Here is a 21,341-nt window from a genome sequence, read left to right as displayed (position 1 = left end):
GTGTGCTTGGATAAGGCGCGACGATCACCAAGGAATACGATTGAACATCCGCAACCTCCATTTTGTTATGCTTCAACCTCTTTGACACTGGGCCATCAGTAAAAGACGCTGAAGCTGTCATATCACCCCCCCCCAATGTGGGTTGCGGCGCGCAATCTCATCCAGCGTTGCATATATCTCGAGAGGTAGCTAAATCAAAAAAGGATATGAGTACATGCTTCATTCAAGCAAGATGATCAGGATCTTACCTTATCCAAAGAGCCAAATATCACAATGACAACAAGAGAATGGAAGTAGGATAACAATGAAAGGCTAACGATCATCGCAATATGAGTACATGGATCGCTCAGAAAGAGGTCCATCCACAATGATACTTACCAAGGGCTTTGAGGTTCCAGCAATCAAAGAGTAGTAGTATGATGGAAGAAAGAGATGTGTGGGAGTAAAACGATGGGCGACAACATTCACCTTGTCCATATTTGCATGGTGGGCGTGGGCATTACTGTAATCACAAACAAGGAGAAAAGAGTTGCTGGCAATGCTGATAGACTGATAAATTGGTGTGGCATCTTCATCAGTGATAAGTCTGAAGAGCCTTGGTGTGATTGATTGTATCCAAACGCCGGCTTGCGTGATAGCATTTTTGACATGCGTGTATCTTCTTCCGAGATGTTGTCCAAGTCACACAAGAAAGACATTGTCGCCGTCCTCTTGGTAATCCATCGTACACGAACAGAGGATGCAATTTAGGCAAGTGAATGGCGCCGACTCCCGCTAAAGCAACATGGTCGTCTCCCCGAAACAATAGAGGACAATGATGACACCCTTGAAGTGCTAAGTGGCAATGGTAATATGACGTAGGAAAGGCCTTCTTGATCCTGCCAACATTTGCATACCTTCTTTAAATCCATTTGCACGTGACCATTCCGGGATGAACGCCTTTTTACCTCAAGGTATTTTCCAATAGCATCCTTGCTCCCCAAACAAGTGTATCTCCATGCCAACCATATTGTGCTTCAGCTGCTGTTTCATTGTAAGGCTCATTAATCAACAGCACTTGTTTTGTAGATCCAATACTATGCGTACCAATGAAACGATGCACACCATGACTTGTACTTTGAGATCAAATATCTGCTTTCTGCCACAGGTACCATCATCCAACAAGTTCAAGCTATAACAAATGCAGCGTAAGATGACAACCGTAACATCTGCTTCACTTGTCACCATACCCAAAGAAGTAATGTAAAGGAGTGCTAGGGACATCCCCTTGTTGTCAACCATGGAAAGAAGAATACACACGACGTCCCTTTGGATCTATACACCAGCGATAACCTACAAATGAACTTTTAGTATCACAGCAGCCAATTATATGTAATAAAGTAATGTAGCGATTGAACGTACATGTTGTGTTGGGAATGGGAAGCTGCAGTCATGGGTAGATCGTGCGTGTACGTGGTATTGAATGTCTGCAACTGGAAAGTGTCGCCATTGACCACCTGTTCACTCATTGACGCTGTGCATGGAAGGTCATGACAGCAGTTAAGGCTTTGTACTTTGTATATGGACACAACCTTACCTTACACTGTGAAACGGAAAAGGAGAAGACGCTGCTCTTTTTCTTGTTCCCCTGGCGACCTGAATTTATACAACCAAGTCATCCCCCGCCAACTACAGCTGCTGTTGTTAATGTGTACATCAAGTGTATCCTATAACACTTGGATGAATTTGAATAGCTACAACTAGAGAGTCTTCTTGAGCGTAGCCATGGTAATCAAGCTATTCATGATTTTACTTTGGCCCGAGCTGGCATCAATTAGGCCCGTGCGCATCATTTATGCAGCTCAACTCCCACACACCCAACATAGATATATGCATCCATCCATAATAAATACGCATATATAGGCCGTCACCTTGATACATCCTCTTTATTGGACCTTGTTTACTTGCGTACCTTCCTAAAAGCAATCATCATCATCATCCATTTGTGCACCAACCTATCAAGGACGTGTTTGTGTAACCATCACGTGCCATTTCGCTCAGCTCTTCATCTTTCCGTCAATGCAGCCGACACCATCCATTAGGAGAAAGCAACTCCACCACGCTTACAGCATAGGTAAAACATAAAGGTGACTGTATCTCCAAACTTTACAATGAAACGTGGGGTTTTGAATAGAGCAATGGGCTCGGCTTGGCCAACAGCACCTTGTGTGAAAGTTTCAAGTTCAATGTCGCAAACAGCCCAAAAAATATTTTTTGGTCGTCGTCGTCGAAGAGGTCGACCCCCAGATCCAGTTTGGCTGGTAGCGACATTGCGAAATCTGGGATCGCCCACGATGAACTTCATACTTTGACACAAGATTCCTTTGAACCCGACAAGCACGTTGATCTATTAAAGAGCCCACGTTTCATTGTAAAGTTTGGAGATACAGGTACCTTTATGTTTGTAAGCGTGATGCTATATGAAGAGTGGTCTTTGTTCATTGTCAAGTAGGTGGACCCTGCCAGAGCCAAAGATGCAGAGGGTCGTGTTCGTGTAACACAGCTACTTTGCATGACTGGAAGGATTGATGGATTATACTTTATGGCTATCCACAATAGTCCATATACAGCGAGCTAATAGCCCATTCCTCCCATTCACCATTGTTGCCCAAACCAATGCATGTGAACGATTCTCCTGCTCCAGCCGAGCATTTCCATCATCCAAGTTTCTTGATCCGAGCTAATTTGACTGAGCTAGTACAGTCATAAGATAGAGTACATCACTCCGTATACGTGCATGGGAAGTGTTGTTCATACATAAAAATGGAAGTCGTGGTTGACCAGAAAGTGATCTTACCAAAAACAAGCCTGCTACAAGGATCTTTTGTTGTAGGTAATATAAGTATAGTCTCGTTTTTGCCTTGCAGACGATAGAGCAATGGATCACGTGCATCAAGTTAGCATGTATCATCGACGTGTAAATGCTAATAGAAGAAGAATACGTAGGCAGCTTGCTAAAGGTACATCGTTTATGGGTTTATTCAATGGCTTAGTCGTCAAGTAATAATAGATCATCTATGCCTAGTGGGAACCACTTCTCACACATGTTGAACCACCATCCTTTATAAACGAGCAGCACTGCCAGCTGATGGATTGGCGAGCTTTTGGTACAGCTGTTCGATCTCCTTTTGGAAGAATTTGCGAGCTTCGGGTCGTTTAAGTTTGAGCGATGGTGTAAGCAGGTTGTTTTCGACAGTGAAAGGCTTTGAATCGAGATGGATAGCCTTGACGAATTCAAATCCACGCATTTCAGCTCGCTTGCCGTTCTCCGTCATGCGTTCAAGGACAGCGATATGAACCTCGGGGTTATTACACAACTCCTCATAACTAAGCGATGCGAACTTGGGCAGCTTTTCTTGGACCAATTTGCCGAGTTCAAGTGGATCCGGTACGACAATAGCCACCAAACAGCTTTGCACAGAATCGCCGTATACAAAGATCTGCGACACCAGAATATCACGTGCATAGATGTTTTCAATCTTTTCAGGTGCAATGTATTCGCCTTGAGATAGCTTGAAGATGTTCTTTTTGCGATCAATCACCATGAAGGTTCCACGCTCATCAATCATGCCGATATCACCCTATACAGCATAAATGAGAATCATGCATATAGTCATCATGATGAATATCCTTACCGTGTGATAGAATCCATCCTTGTCAAAAGCCTCATTGGTCTTTTCCTCATCTTTGTAATATCCCAAGCTGACATTATAACCTCGTACACAAATCTCACCGCGTGCATATGGTTTGTCGGTGGTTAGATAATTCATCTCGGGCACATCAACCAATTTCATCTCGTTGCAAGGAGCAGGGATGCCAATACAACCAGGCTTCGGATCTCCTTCGATCTGCATGGTAAGTGTCGCATTGCTTTCTGTGGCCCCATAGGACTCTCGGATATCTGCAAGTAGTGTGACACGTAAAAGTTGCATAACTTCCTTGCCCAAAGGAGCAGCACCAGTATTGATGAAGCGTACACGACCACCAAGCACCTGACGCACCTTGTCAAATAAGAGTCGATCGTACACAGGGTGTTGCGTGCCTTTGCCTTGTTCAAGATTCTCCAATTTGGTAGCAATAGCTTTGCGGAAAAGCGCTCCTTTTGGTCCTACATGGGCAATTCTCAGTGAGCTATTCCATATTTATGACGCGGGGGATTTCTTCATCATACCTGGTGCTTGAAGTGTACTTTGTACAATACCTGTAAATGTCACTCATGATGAATACCGTTGTATTTCTCCTTCTTTTGTAAAAAAGCTTACCAGCGTATATACGATTCAATAAACGAGGCACCGTGTTGAAGAGTGTTGGCTTTAAAATCTGCATATCCTCGAAAAGATTGTCGATCTTTCCACTGAAGAAACCCAAACTCGCTCCACCTGCCACTGTAAATGCATCCGCCACTCGACCTGTGATATCATTTTGTATAAGTCATGATCCATCGTTGGCATTTTCATCCATTACAATCTTACCATAGATGTGGCCTATTATTTAACAATGTTGTTGTAAGTATACCAGTTCCCATTTCATCACGCGTTTTCTTATTACTTACCAAGGGGAAGATAGGATATGCCTACATCAGCTGGAGATGACTTGACATTGTAGATAGCTCCACTGACAGCTGCCACAAAGTTGCCTTGAGTGAGCATGACGCCCTTGGATTTGCCTGTGGTGCCGCTAGTGTACATGATACAAGCGAGATCAGAGCGTTGAGCTGGATTGTGGGGTACAGGCTTCTCCTTGCCATGCTGTTCAACGTTTGCAAATTCCACCAACAACAAGTCCTTCTCTTCAGCCCATGCATGCAATGCTTGACTTTGTTCCTTCTCCAATGTATCAAACGATATAATAGCCTTGAGTTGAGGTAGCTTGCTTCTGAGCTTGAGGAGGTCGGTAACGTGCTCCTTGCTGCATACAACGACTTGGATTTCAGCATGATTCACCACGTATTCCACCGTATCAGGACCCAATGTATCATAGAGAGCCACCACATAAAGACTGTGAGCAGCACATGCCCAGTCAACGATATGCCATTCAGGACGATTCACGGACCAAATGCCAATGGGGATCTGCTTGGGACGCGTCTCACCGATTTGTTGTAACACATGCTTAAGGCCACTGCCAAAGTTGTCCACACGTTCAGCAACTTGTTCATAGGTCTGCCATTCGAAATGCTTGGCGCGTTCACCCGTTGTTCGATCGAGAATGGGTCTTTCTCCAAGACATGGTTGGTCGCGAGATAGCTTGTAGCCTAAAATTGTATCGTCGCTTTAATTTTAGATCCTTCCCTCCCCACCTTGACACGCAATGAATTGTTCATCAACCTACCATTATAAAAGAGATCATAGAGATTGTTGATACCAGGCACAAATGAATCCATCAACTCAGGTGTGCGTCTCAAAATCGCTACATGGATAGCTTTAGTAATGAAAGAAAAAATGGGTGGGAGACAAGGAAAAGCCATAGATATCACTTACGCGACTCGCCAGGCACATCATTTGGGATTTCGATTGTCTGCTTATCCATTGTCAAGGTCACCATGGTGTTGGAGTGAAGTCTTTGTGAAAAGAAGAAAGAAAAAAGGGATGGGAGAAAGAAGATCAAATATGAAGGAGTAGAGTGGAGGGTATTAGGGCGGCAGTGAATGGGACATACTTCTTCTCAGGCCAGATTGTATATTACATAACGATGCTGGTCGGTACATCGCACCAATACTTCGTGCGAAAATGCTTTGTTGGCGTATTCATAGAGGAGTTTGAGATGTGTGATATTATAGTCATCATCATTCCATTAGGTTGTGCGTACTTACCAATAGGGCTATAACAACGATGCTATATATGAACATTTATCGTGTAAAGTAGCCCAAGCATGCTCGCTACCTTTAAATTGTGGAGCAAGCCATACAATGGTTCTATTCCCATTGACAAGACCAATTCTCACGGGACGTCAAGTACACTCCGAATCCGGCGATTGGGCTAGTATATGGCTGCAGGTTGCACAGTTTATAGCCAAGATGATATATATAACAAAGAAATGACCCAACTACGTAGAGGGAAAAAGTCATTGTAGCTGTCTTTGAATGATGAACATAGTATATATATATATATTGTTTCTTGGATATTTGAATAATGTTATTGAAAAGGTATTCTACAGCAGATGCATGATCATCTTTGTCTTGGGGTAAAATCGTGTAACCTAAAAGGCATGAGCGGCAATAATGCGTTGGAATTCCTATCATCAAATGCACAATGAGCTTCCAATGTCATAACTGTGTGTGTAGTGGTTCATGATCAATCATGTTACCTTTTCCAAATCATCCATGCTCGACATTTGTCCACCGTTTCCACCTAGGACGTCTAATGATGGTGCTGAATTGGGATCCTCATTAAGGCCTTGAGTAGCACTACTAGTAGTAGCCACCAAGGGTTTGCGGCTGATCTTGCTTCGATCATGGGTATCAATGTAGGTAGTAGCAAATCGTGCAAGTGAATCGAGATCTTGCTCTGTCACATGTTTCAACTGAGTGCTGACAGCTCGCTGGCTTGGTAATTGAACAACCTTTTGTGCAGCAAGACACAGTCGATCTTCGTCAGGCACCTTGGCGAGTAATGAGTATTGAGTCTGATTTCGAGCCAATGGTTTGCTGATAAGGGCACCATGCGCCAAGATCATATCCACACCTCCTTCGGGATTACGTGCCACAGCTAATATGGGGGATGATGATGATGATGATGAATTGCTTGAGGATCCAGCTCGTTTGTTGTTGTTGTTGTTATTGTCATGGCCAAGTTGTTCAAGTGCTGAATCCACTCGTTGTAATACATCGCGTATTTTGGTATCAAGTTGAGTAACAGGAATGGGCGAGGACCGGCCTTGCTGATGATTGCTTACTCGTGATGTTGTTGTTGTCTTGAGTGCATGTTGTAAAGATCGTTGTTGTCCTTCACGAGAGGATGATCGAGATGGGCCATGCATCTTTCGTAGTGTGAAGAGCTTCTCTCCATTGTCTCGGGTACTGCCAGGTGCATCATCATGCAAGACTTCGATCACTTTGGTGGAAGGATTGAGTGATTTCTCTATTATAAAAACATGTGAGCAACTTGGCATAATGAAGACTTTGGTAAAGTGATGTCGTTACTTACCTTGGGTATGTTGTGTTGAAACTGCCATGCGATAATGATCATTGTCTCCATGTGGAACAATATGAAACTTGTCAAGAGCAATTTCAGTGAGATCAGCAATCGTCACAGTGGATGATACGGCAATCAACTTGTCAATGCGTTCTCGAGCAGCTTCACTTGGTTCAACCTTTTTACGCCTCAAACTTTTGGCTGCTGAAAATGCTGATGGGATGCTGCTGCTGTTGTTGTTGTTGCTGGTAGCGGTGGTGCCTTGTTTGTTGGTGTTGTTGGTATACAGTGACACTTTGACATACACTTGGCCTTCGCGTTCGTTGACTCGTCGAATACGTTTATGCAAATAGAATCGAATAATGGAATCTTCTCCGCTGCCATGTTGTTGCTGTCGCTGATGTAATAAGGTCGATCTTCGAGAATCAGTGGAAGAAGTCGATGATGCAAATTGCTGGGAGAACTTTTTGACATGTGCCAATGATGGCATGGGTGTTGTCAGCTGATCAGTCATAGAGCGAAAGATGGCCAATGGTTTATCTTGTGGTGCCAATGTCACTTCATCTAAAAGGAGAAGAATACTTGTTATATAACCCTATACATGCATTCAAGAAAACCTCCTCCTCCTCTTTACCTCCATTCATGGGCTTGACTGTCAAATAATATTCCACTCCACTACCATTGGTAGGTGTAATAGTACGAGAGGATGATCGTCCACCACCTGAAGCCTTGTTTTCAATTTGTGCAATATGAAAGCGTTCCATAGCTTGGATCAATAACTGCTCGGCACTGGTATTCTCATCAACTAGCATGGAGTGATACATGGCCCCTACATTGACGTTTCCTGCAAATACACGGAGGACAGCAAGTTGGTTGTTGTTGTTGTTGCTGCTTGTTGCATGATGGTTGCGAGGGGCTGTTCTATCTTCGGATATGACCGAAGAGGCAAGTGAAGAAACGGATCCACTATCGGCATCTTCCGATGAGACACGAGCGGGAATAACAGAGCTGGGCTTGATATTGTTATCCTTTTTGCCCCGAGAAAATAGTCGCCATAATGAACCCACTGGTGTTGTTGTTGTTCCTGAAGTAGGCTGTTTGTTGTTGTTGTTGATTGTTGAAGGAGTCGAGATTGCATTAGGTGGCGTAGAAGTGGATGAGGTAGAAGAATTAGACGATGTTGTGGTGTTGCTATCAGGTAATGATTGTTGCTGTGACACCGATGCTGCTGTTGCGGTTGTGGTACTACTCTCCTGATGTGAGGCACGGTGCTGCAAAGAATCATGATGAACTCCGATGTCGTCTTGTTCTTGCTCCTTTTCATCCATGCTTTCAAAATCATTGTCGTCGTCGTCGTCATCATCATCATCACTGCATTCGGTCACCATGCTTTCCTCCCATTCTTCGTATGCTTCTCCAACTTGTTGCTCTCCATCATCACCCACCAAGATGATCTGTACTTGAACATTCAAATCCTTATTCATGGTCACCCTTCGTTTCGGCATCTTGCTACCAGTCGCCGTGCTATTCTTGGATGCTTGAGGAATATAATGCACTGCTTGATCCATTGCAGTCACCTATGATAAGCAATGTTTTAACAAGATGATAAACAACTCATCCCCAATATTGACAAACCTCGACATTACGATGCTTGTTAAGTCGTGCCAAGCGCTCAAATGGAGTCTAATAGAGTACATAAATTAACACCCTTCAATATTAAATGAATCAAAAAGGTACCTCAATATTCTCGGCAGGGATGTAACCCACTTCGGATGTTTTGAGAACGCTAACGAGCCACCAATATGAGTTGGAGTCATCCAGCAATGTCAGGGCGTCTCCTTTGAAAACGGATGCTTGTCCCTCTACGGTTGCTACGAATGTGTGTAACGCGTACACCAAGTCGAAATTGATATTCTCGTCAGGGATACTGGGAGAAGAAGTGAACGTTGAATCGTCGTCGTCTTCGTCTTCCTCGTCCAAGTCATCTTGCTCGTCTTGCTCGTAAAGTGTTGTGTCTTTATGCAATGCTACATTGTCTTGGTCAAGTGGCCCGGGTGCTGATTCGGAAGTGAATTGGGAAGCACGTTGACGTTGGACTTGGGTATTGATTGCTGGAACTTTTGACATGGCCAAGTATGAAATGGCTCTGTGTTATGCTATCGTAGAGAAAGCAAGCAGTGAAAGGAGAAAGAAAAGAAAGAAAGAAAGAAAGAAAAAGAGAAAGGAGAGAAGGAAGAGAGAGAGAGAGGGTTACAAGTAAAAAGGAATGGGTGGCGTCTGCATGGCAAGCATTCTGTGCGCCCTAGTCAAGTACAGATCCCAAACGCCTGCTGCTATTATTGCTGCTGCACTTGCTGTCGTCTACCATACATGAGTCGGCTCGGTAGCATCTCACCCCACATCTGGTGCTTAGGTGTGACAAACAGAGGCACCTTGGCCGTCGGGATTTGTGATGCGCAATGCAAAGTATACAACAACAACGGGAGTACAAGGTGCTAAGGGAGAAAAGGATACTAGTGTATACACCTATACACACCTACATTATCATAAAGATAGGGTGGTAATAGTAGGCGTAGTAGCATGGGGGAATGTGTGTGGGAAGGAGAAAGCTATCCAACAAGGAAAACTTCCACCCTGCATGAAAGGGATGCATGTTTCAAACAATCAAGGCACACACACACACACACTCAACAAGTGGTGATTCCCAATAATCAGTTAATGACCCGTGTGCTATTCAGGGGTAAGTCAACCCCAATATTACGCAGCATTAATTCAACGCATGAACACTCGATGCAGATCTTTTTTGCCACATGGTGATTTCTTTCTTTTATTAATCATTAATTGTGCTTTCACTGGTAAAGAAGCTTGGTGCACAAAGTATTACCTATGTCTCAGGCAACCCACCTATACCCTATTCAGGTAATCCCTAGAGAGAACCACACCCGGGATTATGAGGATGCATAGCATGAATGGCTATTGTTTAAGCTAGTAGGGATGCTGCATTGATATTATTGCTCGTCGTCATGGAACATATTTCATGCACGTGGTGGTTTCTGCTGGAGTCATGGTCGGCATTTTTACATGTATCCCAAGGTTGAAATGCTAATAGCTGATTCTTTTTTATATCGTCTTCGATCATTGTCAAGACCACCATGTTGTTCCTTACTCGTGAAATGAAGGCTTCGCTTTGTTAAATGATACCACGGTCATGTAACCAAACCCGATTTGTGGCAAGATGATGGATTTTGCACAGCCATCATCAATGCAATCCTAGTATCCTAGTCAACACACAAACCATGCCATACACTGAATGAAAGAGCATATGCCGAAACGCAATCTCGGGTCGATGTTGCCAGCCAACATTACCTATAGCAATATCAACATTGTAGTCAATTTTTACTAGCCAATCCCAGAATGATTGATGAAGCGGGAAATATTTTTTGGCCAAAAGTACGTGATGCAACATTCAAATCATCAACAAACCATTCCTAAGGATGCTTTGATCATCTAGCCGTTTTCCCAAAGGCATCTAAATGTTGGGCTTCTCATACCTAATAGGTTGCTCGTCCGAGCGTTTGGCAATATCCTTTCAAGTCAGGGGGCAGAACCGTGGGTTAATTAGTTTAGATGTAGAGTCACCTTCTCAAGGTTTGTTGTTAACGCCAAATACAGTGGATGAAAAAAATCATGTCTACAAGTACCTTTGTGAACATTGTATAATGAGGATATGTATTTAAACCTGTTGATATTATGCTACAAGGGAGGCTCACATTGTCCTAGAGACAGCTGAGAGACCTGCTCTACTACTGCATGGATGCTGTGATATGATGTAGAGCCCATTAAAACCCATATTGCTCATGATGTAAAGTAATCTAAAGCTGTCATAGGCGGTGTAGTAGGGTGGATGAAAGCCATGTTGGGGTGGACCACCACAAGCATATGCAGCATCAATTCAAGGATTAACATCATCACTACTACAGCTGTCATTCTATTACCCGAGCTGTTGTTATCACCCCAACAAAAGACGTGTTCGGGGTATACATAGGCAAGCGATAACAACTACAATGTACTAGCGTAATTTTAGTTTGCCAAGATGGTCGAGAACGTTAACCTGATGGAGACCGTGCATCATCAACGGGACACAATAATATGGTCATGGCGGCCTTCTTGAGAAATTTACTTAATCTAGGCAAAAAAAAAAAACCAAGAAGTCTTTGCTATAATGCATAATGAATTCAATATCAACAGTAATATGAGTTCTTTTTTGCAAAGAGGCCCGATGATGACTCCGCAGGGTGTCGAGAACCCTTTTCCTTTGGGATCGTCAAATCATCTTTTACGACGACAACCCATTGTGGCGTGACTTTAGCTATTTGCCATCCAAGACCAAGCCTAGTAGTAAATGACTCCAAGGTGCTTGTTTGTGCATTAGAGTTGGTCATGTTAGCAATGTTACTTCAAGAAGCCTGTATTCAAAGTTGAGATTGACACCATAGTGATGATGATGGAGACACATTTTGGGTTACACCAATGGATGCTTTATTATTGGCCACCAATGCAGCTTTAACTACAGTCAACCTTGTTTGTTATACCTAACAAAGGGATTGCAATCGAAAAGAGGAAGCTTGTCCAGGCCATGGCGACGATCATTGTGTTTTAGTGCGTAAAAGAAAAAGGTTCTCCCTTTTGGAGGTGAACAAAAAATAACCATCATCCAATGGGCGTTTAGAACAAGGAGGAACGGTGAAACTGGAAACGATGCTGATGTTGAAAAAAGAAACAGGGCAGTGCAAGCAGTAGTTCTTTTCCTTCCTTTTTCTCTCTTTCTCTCTTTCTTTTTATATCTTCCACCTCTCTCTCGGTGTATCCGTGTGTGTGTGTGTCAGGTACCAACAAACCCCTTTCCACTCATTACCCCACTACAATGGCGCCACCGCCGCCTAATGGACTACGCGGCGACATGTACAGCATCACAACCACTGGCTTTCATCGAAGAAATTCTGGCGCGTGGACAGCTACCACCATCCCTTCTTCCTCTTCTACAATCACTTGCACCCAATCGCCATTGTCTTCTTCAGCATTGCCTCCTGTATGGAAACGACGTAGACCATCCAATCATCGACTTCCTTTAACGCATGATCGGCCTACTCGTTCACGTTCATTCTTTTCGAAATATGATCGAAGATGGCGATGGTGGCATGTTTTATTCGTTCTCATGGTCTTGCTTGGTGTAATTCAATTTGTGGGTGTCCTTGTTGGCAGTCGTCTTTTACATAGCAAAACGGCATCCATCCGCATAGGTAAGAAATAAGAATCGATTTTGTGTGACATTAGACAAGTTTCTTACCGTTCTGGTTTGTGCCACGCATTATAGCATTACGAGAATTTCCAAAGATGCAATATCGACACTTGGATGATACGCAATACGTAACCAGGAGCAGCAGCACCACTACATCACTTGTACAAGGGGCAACTATTTATCATGTGACCAAAGAGTTTGGTGTGGCATCCATGGGTGGCATGGGAATGGTTGTCACTGCCCTGGCGGCAGCACAGCAACGATCTGGGACAGTCAATGCAGCTGTGGTGATGCCATTTTATTCATACATCAAGAAGAAATACAAGGTGGATAGAGTGACAGATCTCGTGGTGGATGTTCGCGATAATGAGGGTCGATTGGTGCCTGTTGAATTCCGCGTGTGGAAGATGATGCACGTGTTCAATCCGCCACCGCCACCGCCTCAGCCAAATATCACCATAGCAGCCACGACCTTGGATGATGGTCCAATTATCAACGCTACATGGGTGGATGGTGCAATGGTGAATATGACCTATGATGAAGCATTGGAACACTATCAACAGCAGCAGCAATTGGAAATGCAAGTTCCGATCCCAGCGAGTGAACAAGTACCTGTTTACCTGATTGGACCTGGCAACCGGAAGCCATTCAACAAGGCGTTTCGTGCCAGCAAAGTACAAAACATTTATTCGACACCAAAGGATTTGCCACAGGAATGGAAGGATCAGTATTTCACCAAAGCCGCTGCCGAATTCCTTGCACATCAAGCAGCTGCAGCTGATGAGACGCCGCTATTTGCACCTACTCAGATGGCCAGCCGACACGTGGATGTCATCCATATTCACGGTGCTACCAATGCTTACACAGCCTTATACATGCGTGATTTCGAACGACGTAATCAATTGGGTGCACGTACGCCTGCCATTGTCTACACGATGCACGATTATCTTGATGAATTACAGTATTCGATCCGCTATACCAATGCCGCCAGGTTCTTCAATGACATCAATGAAGACACAGATGCCCTCAAACCTTACACACGTGATCAACGCACTTTCATGTCCAGTCTTGGTATCGATTATGCGGATGTTGTCACCTTTGTCAGTCGTCAAATGGCCAAGGATATTGTTGAAGGTCGTGATGATTTCTATCTCAAGGAATTTGTGATGGATGGTATTCTACGCAAGGCGGAGCAAATGCGATTTTTCGGTATCACCAATGGTGTTGATTATGGTGCGCTTGATCCATTTTCCAACAAGGTGTTGATCCAACGCCGTGCCGTCTTTTCCGAATATGCATTGGACATGCTCAAATCACATCAAAACAACTCAATGGCTCAACGAGAGGAATCATCATGGCATTTATCAACCAACAACAAAGACTTTGTATTATATGCGAAGGATCAGGCCAAAAAGTATTTGATTCGACGCAAGGTGTTATCGGAAGCTGATCTCACACGACCTGTGGTGCTCTTTGTTGGCCGATTTCAATACAACAAAGGACTCGAGACATTTGAAGAGGCAGCACATCATTTTGTGGAGAACGACATGAAATTTGTGGTGATTGGACAACCCAACAACTATCCACTTAAATGGGTCAAGGCGTTACAAGACAAGTATCCAGAGAATGTAGTGGTGTTGTCATCTGCTTCACAACAGCGTCGATGGCTCACTCTTTGTCGTGCAGCTGCTGATTTCATGTATGTGCCAAGTGTGACCGAGAGCTTTGGACTTGTGGCAGCGGAAGGCTTGTTGTTTGGTACACCCGTCATTTCTACTGGTGCTGGTGGTCTAAAGGAATTCTTGATCGATCGTCCATCATCCATGCAACAACAAGAACGAGATGTCCGTGTGATACGTGATCGAACAACCCATGCACCTATTGTCACAAGTCGTGAAGAGTACAATGCCTATCTCTTTGATAACAACTCACCGGATCGATCATTGGAGAGTGCTATCAAGGATGCAGCTTACGATTACCAACGTAACAAGAACAGCAAGATAAGACGCGAGGAATTTCTATTACGGATGATCAGCAGTGCATTTGCACTTGGATGGGATCGTGGCAACCAACAAGGACCCATGTATGATTACAATCGCGTGTATCAACTTGCTTTAGCCGATCGGCACATACCCCATTTGAGCAAGCATGAAATCGATGAAGAGCGGGTTCTCTTACGACGACTCCATAGCAGCAGCAGCAGCAGCAGTAACAATTCTTCTTAAATTCCCTCATCTCCCCTTTTTTCCACCCGACTGTACCATATGCAACACACACACTCTCACACACATTCATTCTCTCCCTCTATCTCCTCTTCCGCACATAGATCAAACATTCTGCATTAATATACACACTACTGCAATTTCTTTTCATGACAAAGGATACACATAATAATGAATGATATTTATAGAACAACATGTACAGCATTTGCAGGTGCAAATGAGAAAAAGGAGGAACGATTATTTTACATACATAGATAGGGTGATGAGAGGAAGACAAAGAAGATGAAGGGTGTTGTTGGGGATGATCGAATGAAGATTATGAATTGGTATTACTCGTTTTCGGTGTGGATCAGGCTTTCCATAAGCGTGTCTAAAAAGGAAAACAAAGAGATTAGATTCCTCATTCAAAAACCTCCCTCCAAAAAATGACAATACATACCATAATCCTGATCCGTGGGGGAAGCCGACATAAGAGCATCATCCCAAGGTGGGCAAACATCCATTCCCATGACGACATCTTTATCTCCAAACACGATATCACCATATGTATAATCGTCATCTCCTCTTTTGCCACTGTACCCGCTATGATGGGTGAGCTGAATAGGCGAGCAAAATACATCACCACCCTCATCGGCACTACTACTTTTGCTGCTGATGCTGCTGGATGATGAGGATGAGAATGAGGATGATGATGTTTGTTGTTGCTGTTGTTGTGTTGACGGGAAAAAGAAACTGGCTAGCTCAGACATGTCGGGTAAAGATTGACCACCGGTGGCATTATTGCTGACATGATCGTTTGAATTCTGCTGCTGCAATTCATCCAATCCTTGAGCCTTGCGCCATTTGTTTGTGATACGTTGCAATGAAAAATCAGTAGTCAAGAACCAAAACTTGTCAAAGAATTCAGGTGGGAGCTGCCAGTTGGATGGCACGGCAGGATCACCTCCATGGAACGTTGAATTGCCGATAAGACATCGTAGGCAATCATCCAAATCAAATAGGTCACGGAAGAGAATCATGCGATCACGCATATGGGGCGTAGGGATGAGATCAATACGTGGGTCATGAGGAATCGTCAACTAATGACAATACATGTCAACCATCATCTCCCATCCTTTTCTATTATCCTCCTTTTCCTTACCTGTAAGACCGTAGGTTGAATTGCAAAATGTTGTGTATCAATTTGCTGGCACACCGATTGAAGACGCAAGCGTAAACGTAAAATTTGAATAGCAGCAAGGTTGGATGTGATGGTATCTTCATGCTGTGATGATGATGGTGGTGGTGGTGGTGGATTAGGTGGCTGCATGCGTATGGGTTGTTGTTGTTGTTGCGTGGTGGGTGGTGGTGGGCTTGAAGGCACTTGTGGCATCACAGGCGATAAAGCGGGCAAAGCAATTTCAGGATCAGAAAATGCCTCGTTGTTGTTGTTGTTATTGTCAATCGGAAATGAACGGGGTGCTTCTTGCAACTTTGGCAGTGATTGAATACCATCTTTGGTGATAACAATGGATCCTTGTGACAAGAAGCGATTACGTGGTTTCTTGGGAGCCATCGAAGCACCACCAGTGAGCTCGAATGATGTAGTAGTATTATTTTGCCACCGGGATGGGATGGGTAATTTGTTATTAGCGTTGGCACTAATATAGGCCGCAATAGGTTCGGGAATGGATTGTGCCAACATCCCCAATGCCTCCTCATTCATGTATGGACTATGTTGTGGAATCACCAAATTGTGTCGATAGCAGACCAGCTGCAAGGTAAGCACGATGCCCTTGAGATACCAGTTTTCGGATTTGAGCACATCCGAGTCATGCTTGAGTTGCTCGTTTTCAGCTTGAAGTTGCTCACGTTCTTCTCGCATTTGCTTAACAGTGGCCTCTAGTTCACGCAAATGTCTTTCTTTACGCTCACGAAAGGCTCTTTGTGCAGCGCGATTTTGTGCCTTACGCAGTGCAGGCGATGCTGGATTGGGCTTACGGCCTGGTTTCTTGCGTATCTTGACAGGTTGCTCACCATGGTGGCCATCGCCTTTGGATTCTGTTGTTGCTGGTACTTTTTGAAGCAATGCGTTTGCCAAGTCATCATTATTCATTGACGTGTCCGTTAAAGTTGTTTCTGTTGTGGACATGATAAAAAGTGGGGAAGAGAACGTGGAAGCTAAAAGTTCCGCTTGATCCTTTTACTTTATTTTCCCATGAAACAGAAACACTGCCAAAACTGGTAAAGAGGGTAACTTGTTGCTGAAATGCGGGGAAGGACTATAGACCCAGGGAGCCTTTTGGATGGCTCATTGGTCTCCGCCTCCAGCTGGGTGTGCAACACTGAGTTCTTCGTTTCGGATGAATAGCTCTTCCTTTGTTGAATGTATGTATAAGGTGTTGTTCTTTTTGCATTAGGTTGCATACCGAGGACAAGATAGCTGCATGTAGGAAAGGAGCACATACAAGCTAGCATAGGATTGTACATTGTCATTTTGATAATAACATCATTGATAATGGATAAGATTGTTGTTCCATGTAGATCTCCGCAATGATGCACCACTCAGCGGTATGATATAGCTCCATTTGACATGTCCGGTTATAATTCAATGTGAGCAAATCCCCAATAGTTGTAATCTTGTGTTCTCCGCAATGGAAGCAGGTTTGAGCAGTGACCCCTTTTCTTGCAGCATCTCAGCATCAATAGAAAAAAAGAGCGATCATGCAGCTGCAAGGGGTTTTGTGTGTGGTAATAGATCTCCCGTGTAATGCTTAAAGCTCACTCAAGGTTTTCCCGTGTGAATGAGGATTGGGGTTACAGATACACAAGTAATGTATTTAACGCTATAGAACGTACGTTATGGAAAGTCGTAGCCTGGCCCAGGGAAAGTGTGGGAGAAGTGGCGATCGATACCTTCCGTAAAAGGATATAGGGTTAGGTAAGACGCACGGGCTGCTGTGTCTTTTGTTTGTGTGTGTGCATGTGGTTGCCACCCGTTCTATTGCCAAGCCCATAAAAGAATACACACACACACACGTACACGCTTACTCACACCCACACACAATACAAGTTCATACCCACGCTCAAAGACTTTTCCGAGATTTCATATCCATGGTTACAAGTGTTCCTGGAAACGGGAGGTGATGGTTGAGTATAGGATAATGATGATGGGTCACGCGCTATAAACCATCCGTTGGATTGGATTTCGAGCCTTATGATGACAACGTGCATGATCATTTGGAGAAATACCGAGTAAACGATCATTGATTACTACCCTGACATGTGTAATGTTTGATTTTATTCCTTTGGGTGGCAATTTAGTGAGCCTCCCTTGCCTGTTGTCTTTACAATCCAACCCAAAAGTAGTGTTTATTTAGAGCCATGACAACCGTGAATCTTTTTTTTTGTTTGGCATTTCAGTCACTTTCTTTTCTATCTTTCCGGACACGTAAAGATGCTACTACTACTTTACATGAGGCATTGGATCGTGGTGATGACTACGTTGATGATGGTGTTGCCACCAGCAATCATGGCACGACGAGGAAGCAGTAGCAATGATCCTGTGGAATATGAGCTTAATATTACACAGGAGCAAATCAACCCTGATTGCTCCGACTATAATGGTAACGCAGTACTTGTCAATCAGCAATTACCTGGTCCAGCAATTACTGTTACGCAGGGCGATTATGTGCGTATCACGGTGCGTAATTTCTTGCCAGCATTATCGCATCCAGCATCCAACGTGAGCGGTGCGGGATTAAACGACGTGACAATTCATTTTCATGGCATCCGTCAATATGGATCAGTGGATGCAGATGGCGTACCCTTTCTTACACAACATCCAATTCCACCAGGTGCTGAATACGTGCATCAATTTCGAGTCATCAACCAAGCCGGTACTTACTTTTATCACGCACATGTCGGCTTACAAGAACAAACCGTTTTTGGTCCCTTCATTATCCACGAAGCAAATGGACCTTCGGAAAAATATGATGATGAGCGTATTATTAGCTTAAGTGAATGGTGGCACGTGAGCCGTGCGTCCTTGGAAGAATACTTTTTGGGTCCTCAATTCCAATTGATTCCCGAGGCACAAAGTGTTTTAGTGAATGGGCGTACAGTGCACAACATTGGCAATCCATCATCATCATCTTGTGAAGGGTACTCAATCATCGATGTTGAACGTGGACGTACGTATCGTCTTCGTGTTATTGGCGCGTCAACTTTCCGTACCCTTGGATTTGGCATTGCACATCATAACCTTACTATCATCGAAGTGGATGGCGAACCTATCAAACCTTATTCAGTACCATTTCTAGAGGTGGCACCTGGACAACGATTTTCGGTGTTGTTGCATACAACACAACCATTAAATGATTACACTATTGGCACCAATCGTCGTTGGGCTGAGGATGTAAGTCGAGGTTCCAATGGCATGGCTATTCTTCGATATCACAAGCGTGAATCGCGACGACGTAGTAGTAGCAACAACAGTAAGCGTCAGGTGCAAACGCAAGAAAAAGGGGCTGTTGTCACGCGATTACCACGCAATCAGCCTCATTTCCCTGTGGCTGAAACACCTCAATGGATGTGGTCAAATCTTGAACCTCTCCATGGGGTTGATCCGGTGGTGTATAGGCCTGCTTCACGCACTGTGAAACTACGTGCTACTGATCAAAAGATGCCTGATGGTTCTACACGTTGGTTCATTAACGATGTCTCCTTTGTTGAGCCAAGCACGCCAATCCTTATGGATCTTGCAAAACACACTCGTCGTCCACCTTCTATTTTTACTCCTACTGCTGCAAAAACGTCCAATGGTTATGATCCATATCTTGGCACCTATCCACTTCAATACTTTGAGATTGTTGATTTTGTGTTACAATCCACACATATTCCTGGGGAGCCATGTCGCAGCCATCCATGGCACACACACGGCCATTCACATTGGGAAATCGCTTACGGTACTGGTGAATATGATGAAGCACGAGATGGTAGTATACGTAATGTCCCAAATCCATTGCAAAAGGACGTGACCCTTGTGTATCCTCGACCTGATCCAGCTGAAGATATCCATGGCAACGGTACCTTGGCAACAGATCAGGTTGGCTGTGGTTGGAGCAAGATCCGTATACTGGCAGTAAGTTGTGGGATCGACGTGTGTAGTTGTATCATAGGGCTAATGAGGTGTTGTAGGATAATCCTGGTATATGGGCAATGCATTGTCATAATGCACCACACATGCTCATGGGGATGATGCTCATTTTGGAAGAAGCCCCAGAACTCATATCCATTCCTTCATCCATGCGTCCACAATGATCTTTATATATATATACCATTTTCTCTTTTAGAATAGTAACTATAATATCCTTGTCTTCGTTACTAATATACAAAGCTATCTGTTGTCGGTATTTCAAAAGAAGAACAGATACAAATAACGATAAGGGAAACAGCAAGTAAAGAAACCAATAAAGGAAAGACCAGCGAGAGGATGAGAAGGAGTGTAGCCAAGCGATTGAAATTATGTTAGTTATCATGTACGTGAACCGCCCATCATCAGCTTACCTCGAGTAAGAATGCAGGGTAAATCAAAGATGAACCCATGTCGTGGCTTTCCCCCCCGTAAGGGCACCAAAGCATGATTGGGCGGTCTTGTTGAAGTGTGTTGTGGTGCTTGGTACTCCAGAAATACTTGAGGACGGTTTACAGCTGACCCAATGTCTCAAGCATCCTGACAAGCATCCACGACCGCGAGAGAGGACAAAGGAAACGAGAAAGTAGGGTGAAAGCACCAGACGAGAAAGAATATAGGAGGAGGAGGAGGACAAGCTTGGTGGTGGCAGCAGCAGTAAAACGGAGGACGTGATAGTGGAGATGTCCAGCTATAGTTGAAATGTTTGAAATGAGTACATGCAAAAACAGAGCTTGAATGAATATCCAATACGAACCGTGTGCGTGTGAAGATAAATCTAAAGAGGCATAAGATTGGGGCGTGTCCAATATTTATATCGTTTCTCCATAAGTGGGTCCCGAGTAGGGAGAGAAAATGATCCATGTTGTTTGCGTACCTTGAGAACAATTGCATAGACTAGCTTTATTCCGTCCAATGAAAAGGGATGTGTCATTGTCGATACATGAGTGTATTGGTTCACAGAATACAAGATAAGGGCGCCGTGTCATTGTTGACACATGAATGCAAGGCTCATTGAGCACGGAAAAAAGGGGGGTCATGTAAAAACCTGCATATCGACTCACATAGCCAAGTGTTGGGGAAAAAAAGCTGTCATCGATGCATGAAAGTATTGGTTCACAAAAAAACAAGATAAGGGAAGCGTGACACTTGTTGACACATGCATGCAAGGCTCATTGAGCACGAGAAAAAAGGGGGTCATGTAAAAACTTACATCTTGACTCACACAGCCAAGTGTAGAGAGGAAAAAAAAGCTGTTGTCGATGCATGAAAGTATTGATTCAGGGAAGCGTGCCATTGTTGACACACGAATCCATAGCTCAAAAAGTATGAGAAAGGTGAGCGTGTTGTGGTCACTGAGTTGTAGCAGGAACAAGATCTGTATCTCGACTCACATACCCACGTGTGGGAAAAAAAAGCTGTTGTTAATGCATGGATGTGTTGCTTCACAAGATACAAGATAAGGGATGCGCGTCATT

The 21,341-nt window shown here is 43.9% G+C and overlaps 5 protein-coding genes across 5 annotated transcripts; 2 read left to right on the top strand and 3 right to left on the bottom strand.

Moving 5' to 3' along the window:
* Positions 1 to 3,101: 3,101 nt before the first annotated feature.
* On the bottom strand, positions 3,102 to 5,580 carry O0I10_010201 (uncharacterized protein; the record flags this gene model as incomplete). Its single annotated transcript, XM_058490184.1, has 8 exons — positions 3,102 to 3,620; positions 3,675 to 4,147; positions 4,211 to 4,240; positions 4,302 to 4,448; positions 4,512 to 4,523; positions 4,592 to 5,290; positions 5,368 to 5,445; positions 5,517 to 5,580. The coding sequence occupies 8 exons, from the start codon at positions 5,578 to 5,580 to the stop codon at positions 3,102 to 3,104; spliced, it is 2,022 nt and encodes a 673-aa protein (XP_058339040.1).
* Positions 5,581 to 6,234: 654 nt separating this feature from the next.
* Positions 6,235 to 9,296, bottom strand: O0I10_010200 (uncharacterized protein; the record flags this gene model as incomplete). The annotated part of the gene is made up of 6 exons (XM_058490183.1): positions 6,235 to 6,270; positions 6,343 to 7,115; positions 7,182 to 7,733; positions 7,804 to 8,746; positions 8,805 to 8,852; positions 8,907 to 9,296. The coding sequence occupies 6 exons, from the start codon at positions 9,294 to 9,296 to the stop codon at positions 6,235 to 6,237; spliced, it is 2,742 nt and encodes a 913-aa protein (XP_058339039.1).
* Positions 9,297 to 12,093: 2,797 nt separating this feature from the next.
* On the top strand, positions 12,094 to 14,693 carry O0I10_010199 (uncharacterized protein; the record flags this gene model as incomplete). The annotated part of the gene is made up of 2 exons (XM_058490182.1): positions 12,094 to 12,469; positions 12,544 to 14,693. 2 exons carry the CDS (start codon positions 12,094 to 12,096, stop codon positions 14,691 to 14,693), a joined length of 2,526 nt encoding a protein of 841 aa, XP_058339038.1.
* A 326-nt stretch (positions 14,694 to 15,019) lies between these two features.
* Positions 15,020 to 16,821, bottom strand: O0I10_010198 (uncharacterized protein; the record flags this gene model as incomplete). The annotated part of the gene is made up of 3 exons (XM_058490181.1): positions 15,020 to 15,060; positions 15,130 to 15,769; positions 15,832 to 16,821. The coding sequence occupies 3 exons, from the start codon at positions 16,819 to 16,821 to the stop codon at positions 15,020 to 15,022; spliced, it is 1,671 nt and encodes a 556-aa protein (XP_058339037.1).
* A 1,380-nt stretch (positions 16,822 to 18,201) lies between these two features.
* O0I10_010197 (uncharacterized protein) lies at positions 18,202 to 19,991 on the top strand (the record flags this gene model as incomplete). Its single annotated transcript, XM_058490180.1, has 2 exons — positions 18,202 to 19,812; positions 19,869 to 19,991. The coding sequence occupies 2 exons, from the start codon at positions 18,202 to 18,204 to the stop codon at positions 19,989 to 19,991; spliced, it is 1,734 nt and encodes a 577-aa protein (XP_058339036.1).
* Positions 19,992 to 21,341: the final 1,350 nt, after the last annotated feature.

This window comes from Lichtheimia ornata (assembly GCF_029851405.1).
Source record: "Lichtheimia ornata isolate CBS 291.66 chromosome Unknown scaffold00066, whole genome shotgun sequence".
Lineage (NCBI taxonomy): Eukaryota > Fungi > Mucoromycota > Mucoromycetes > Mucorales > Lichtheimiaceae > Lichtheimia > Lichtheimia ornata.
This window is presented reverse-complemented; position numbering and strand designations above follow the sequence as displayed.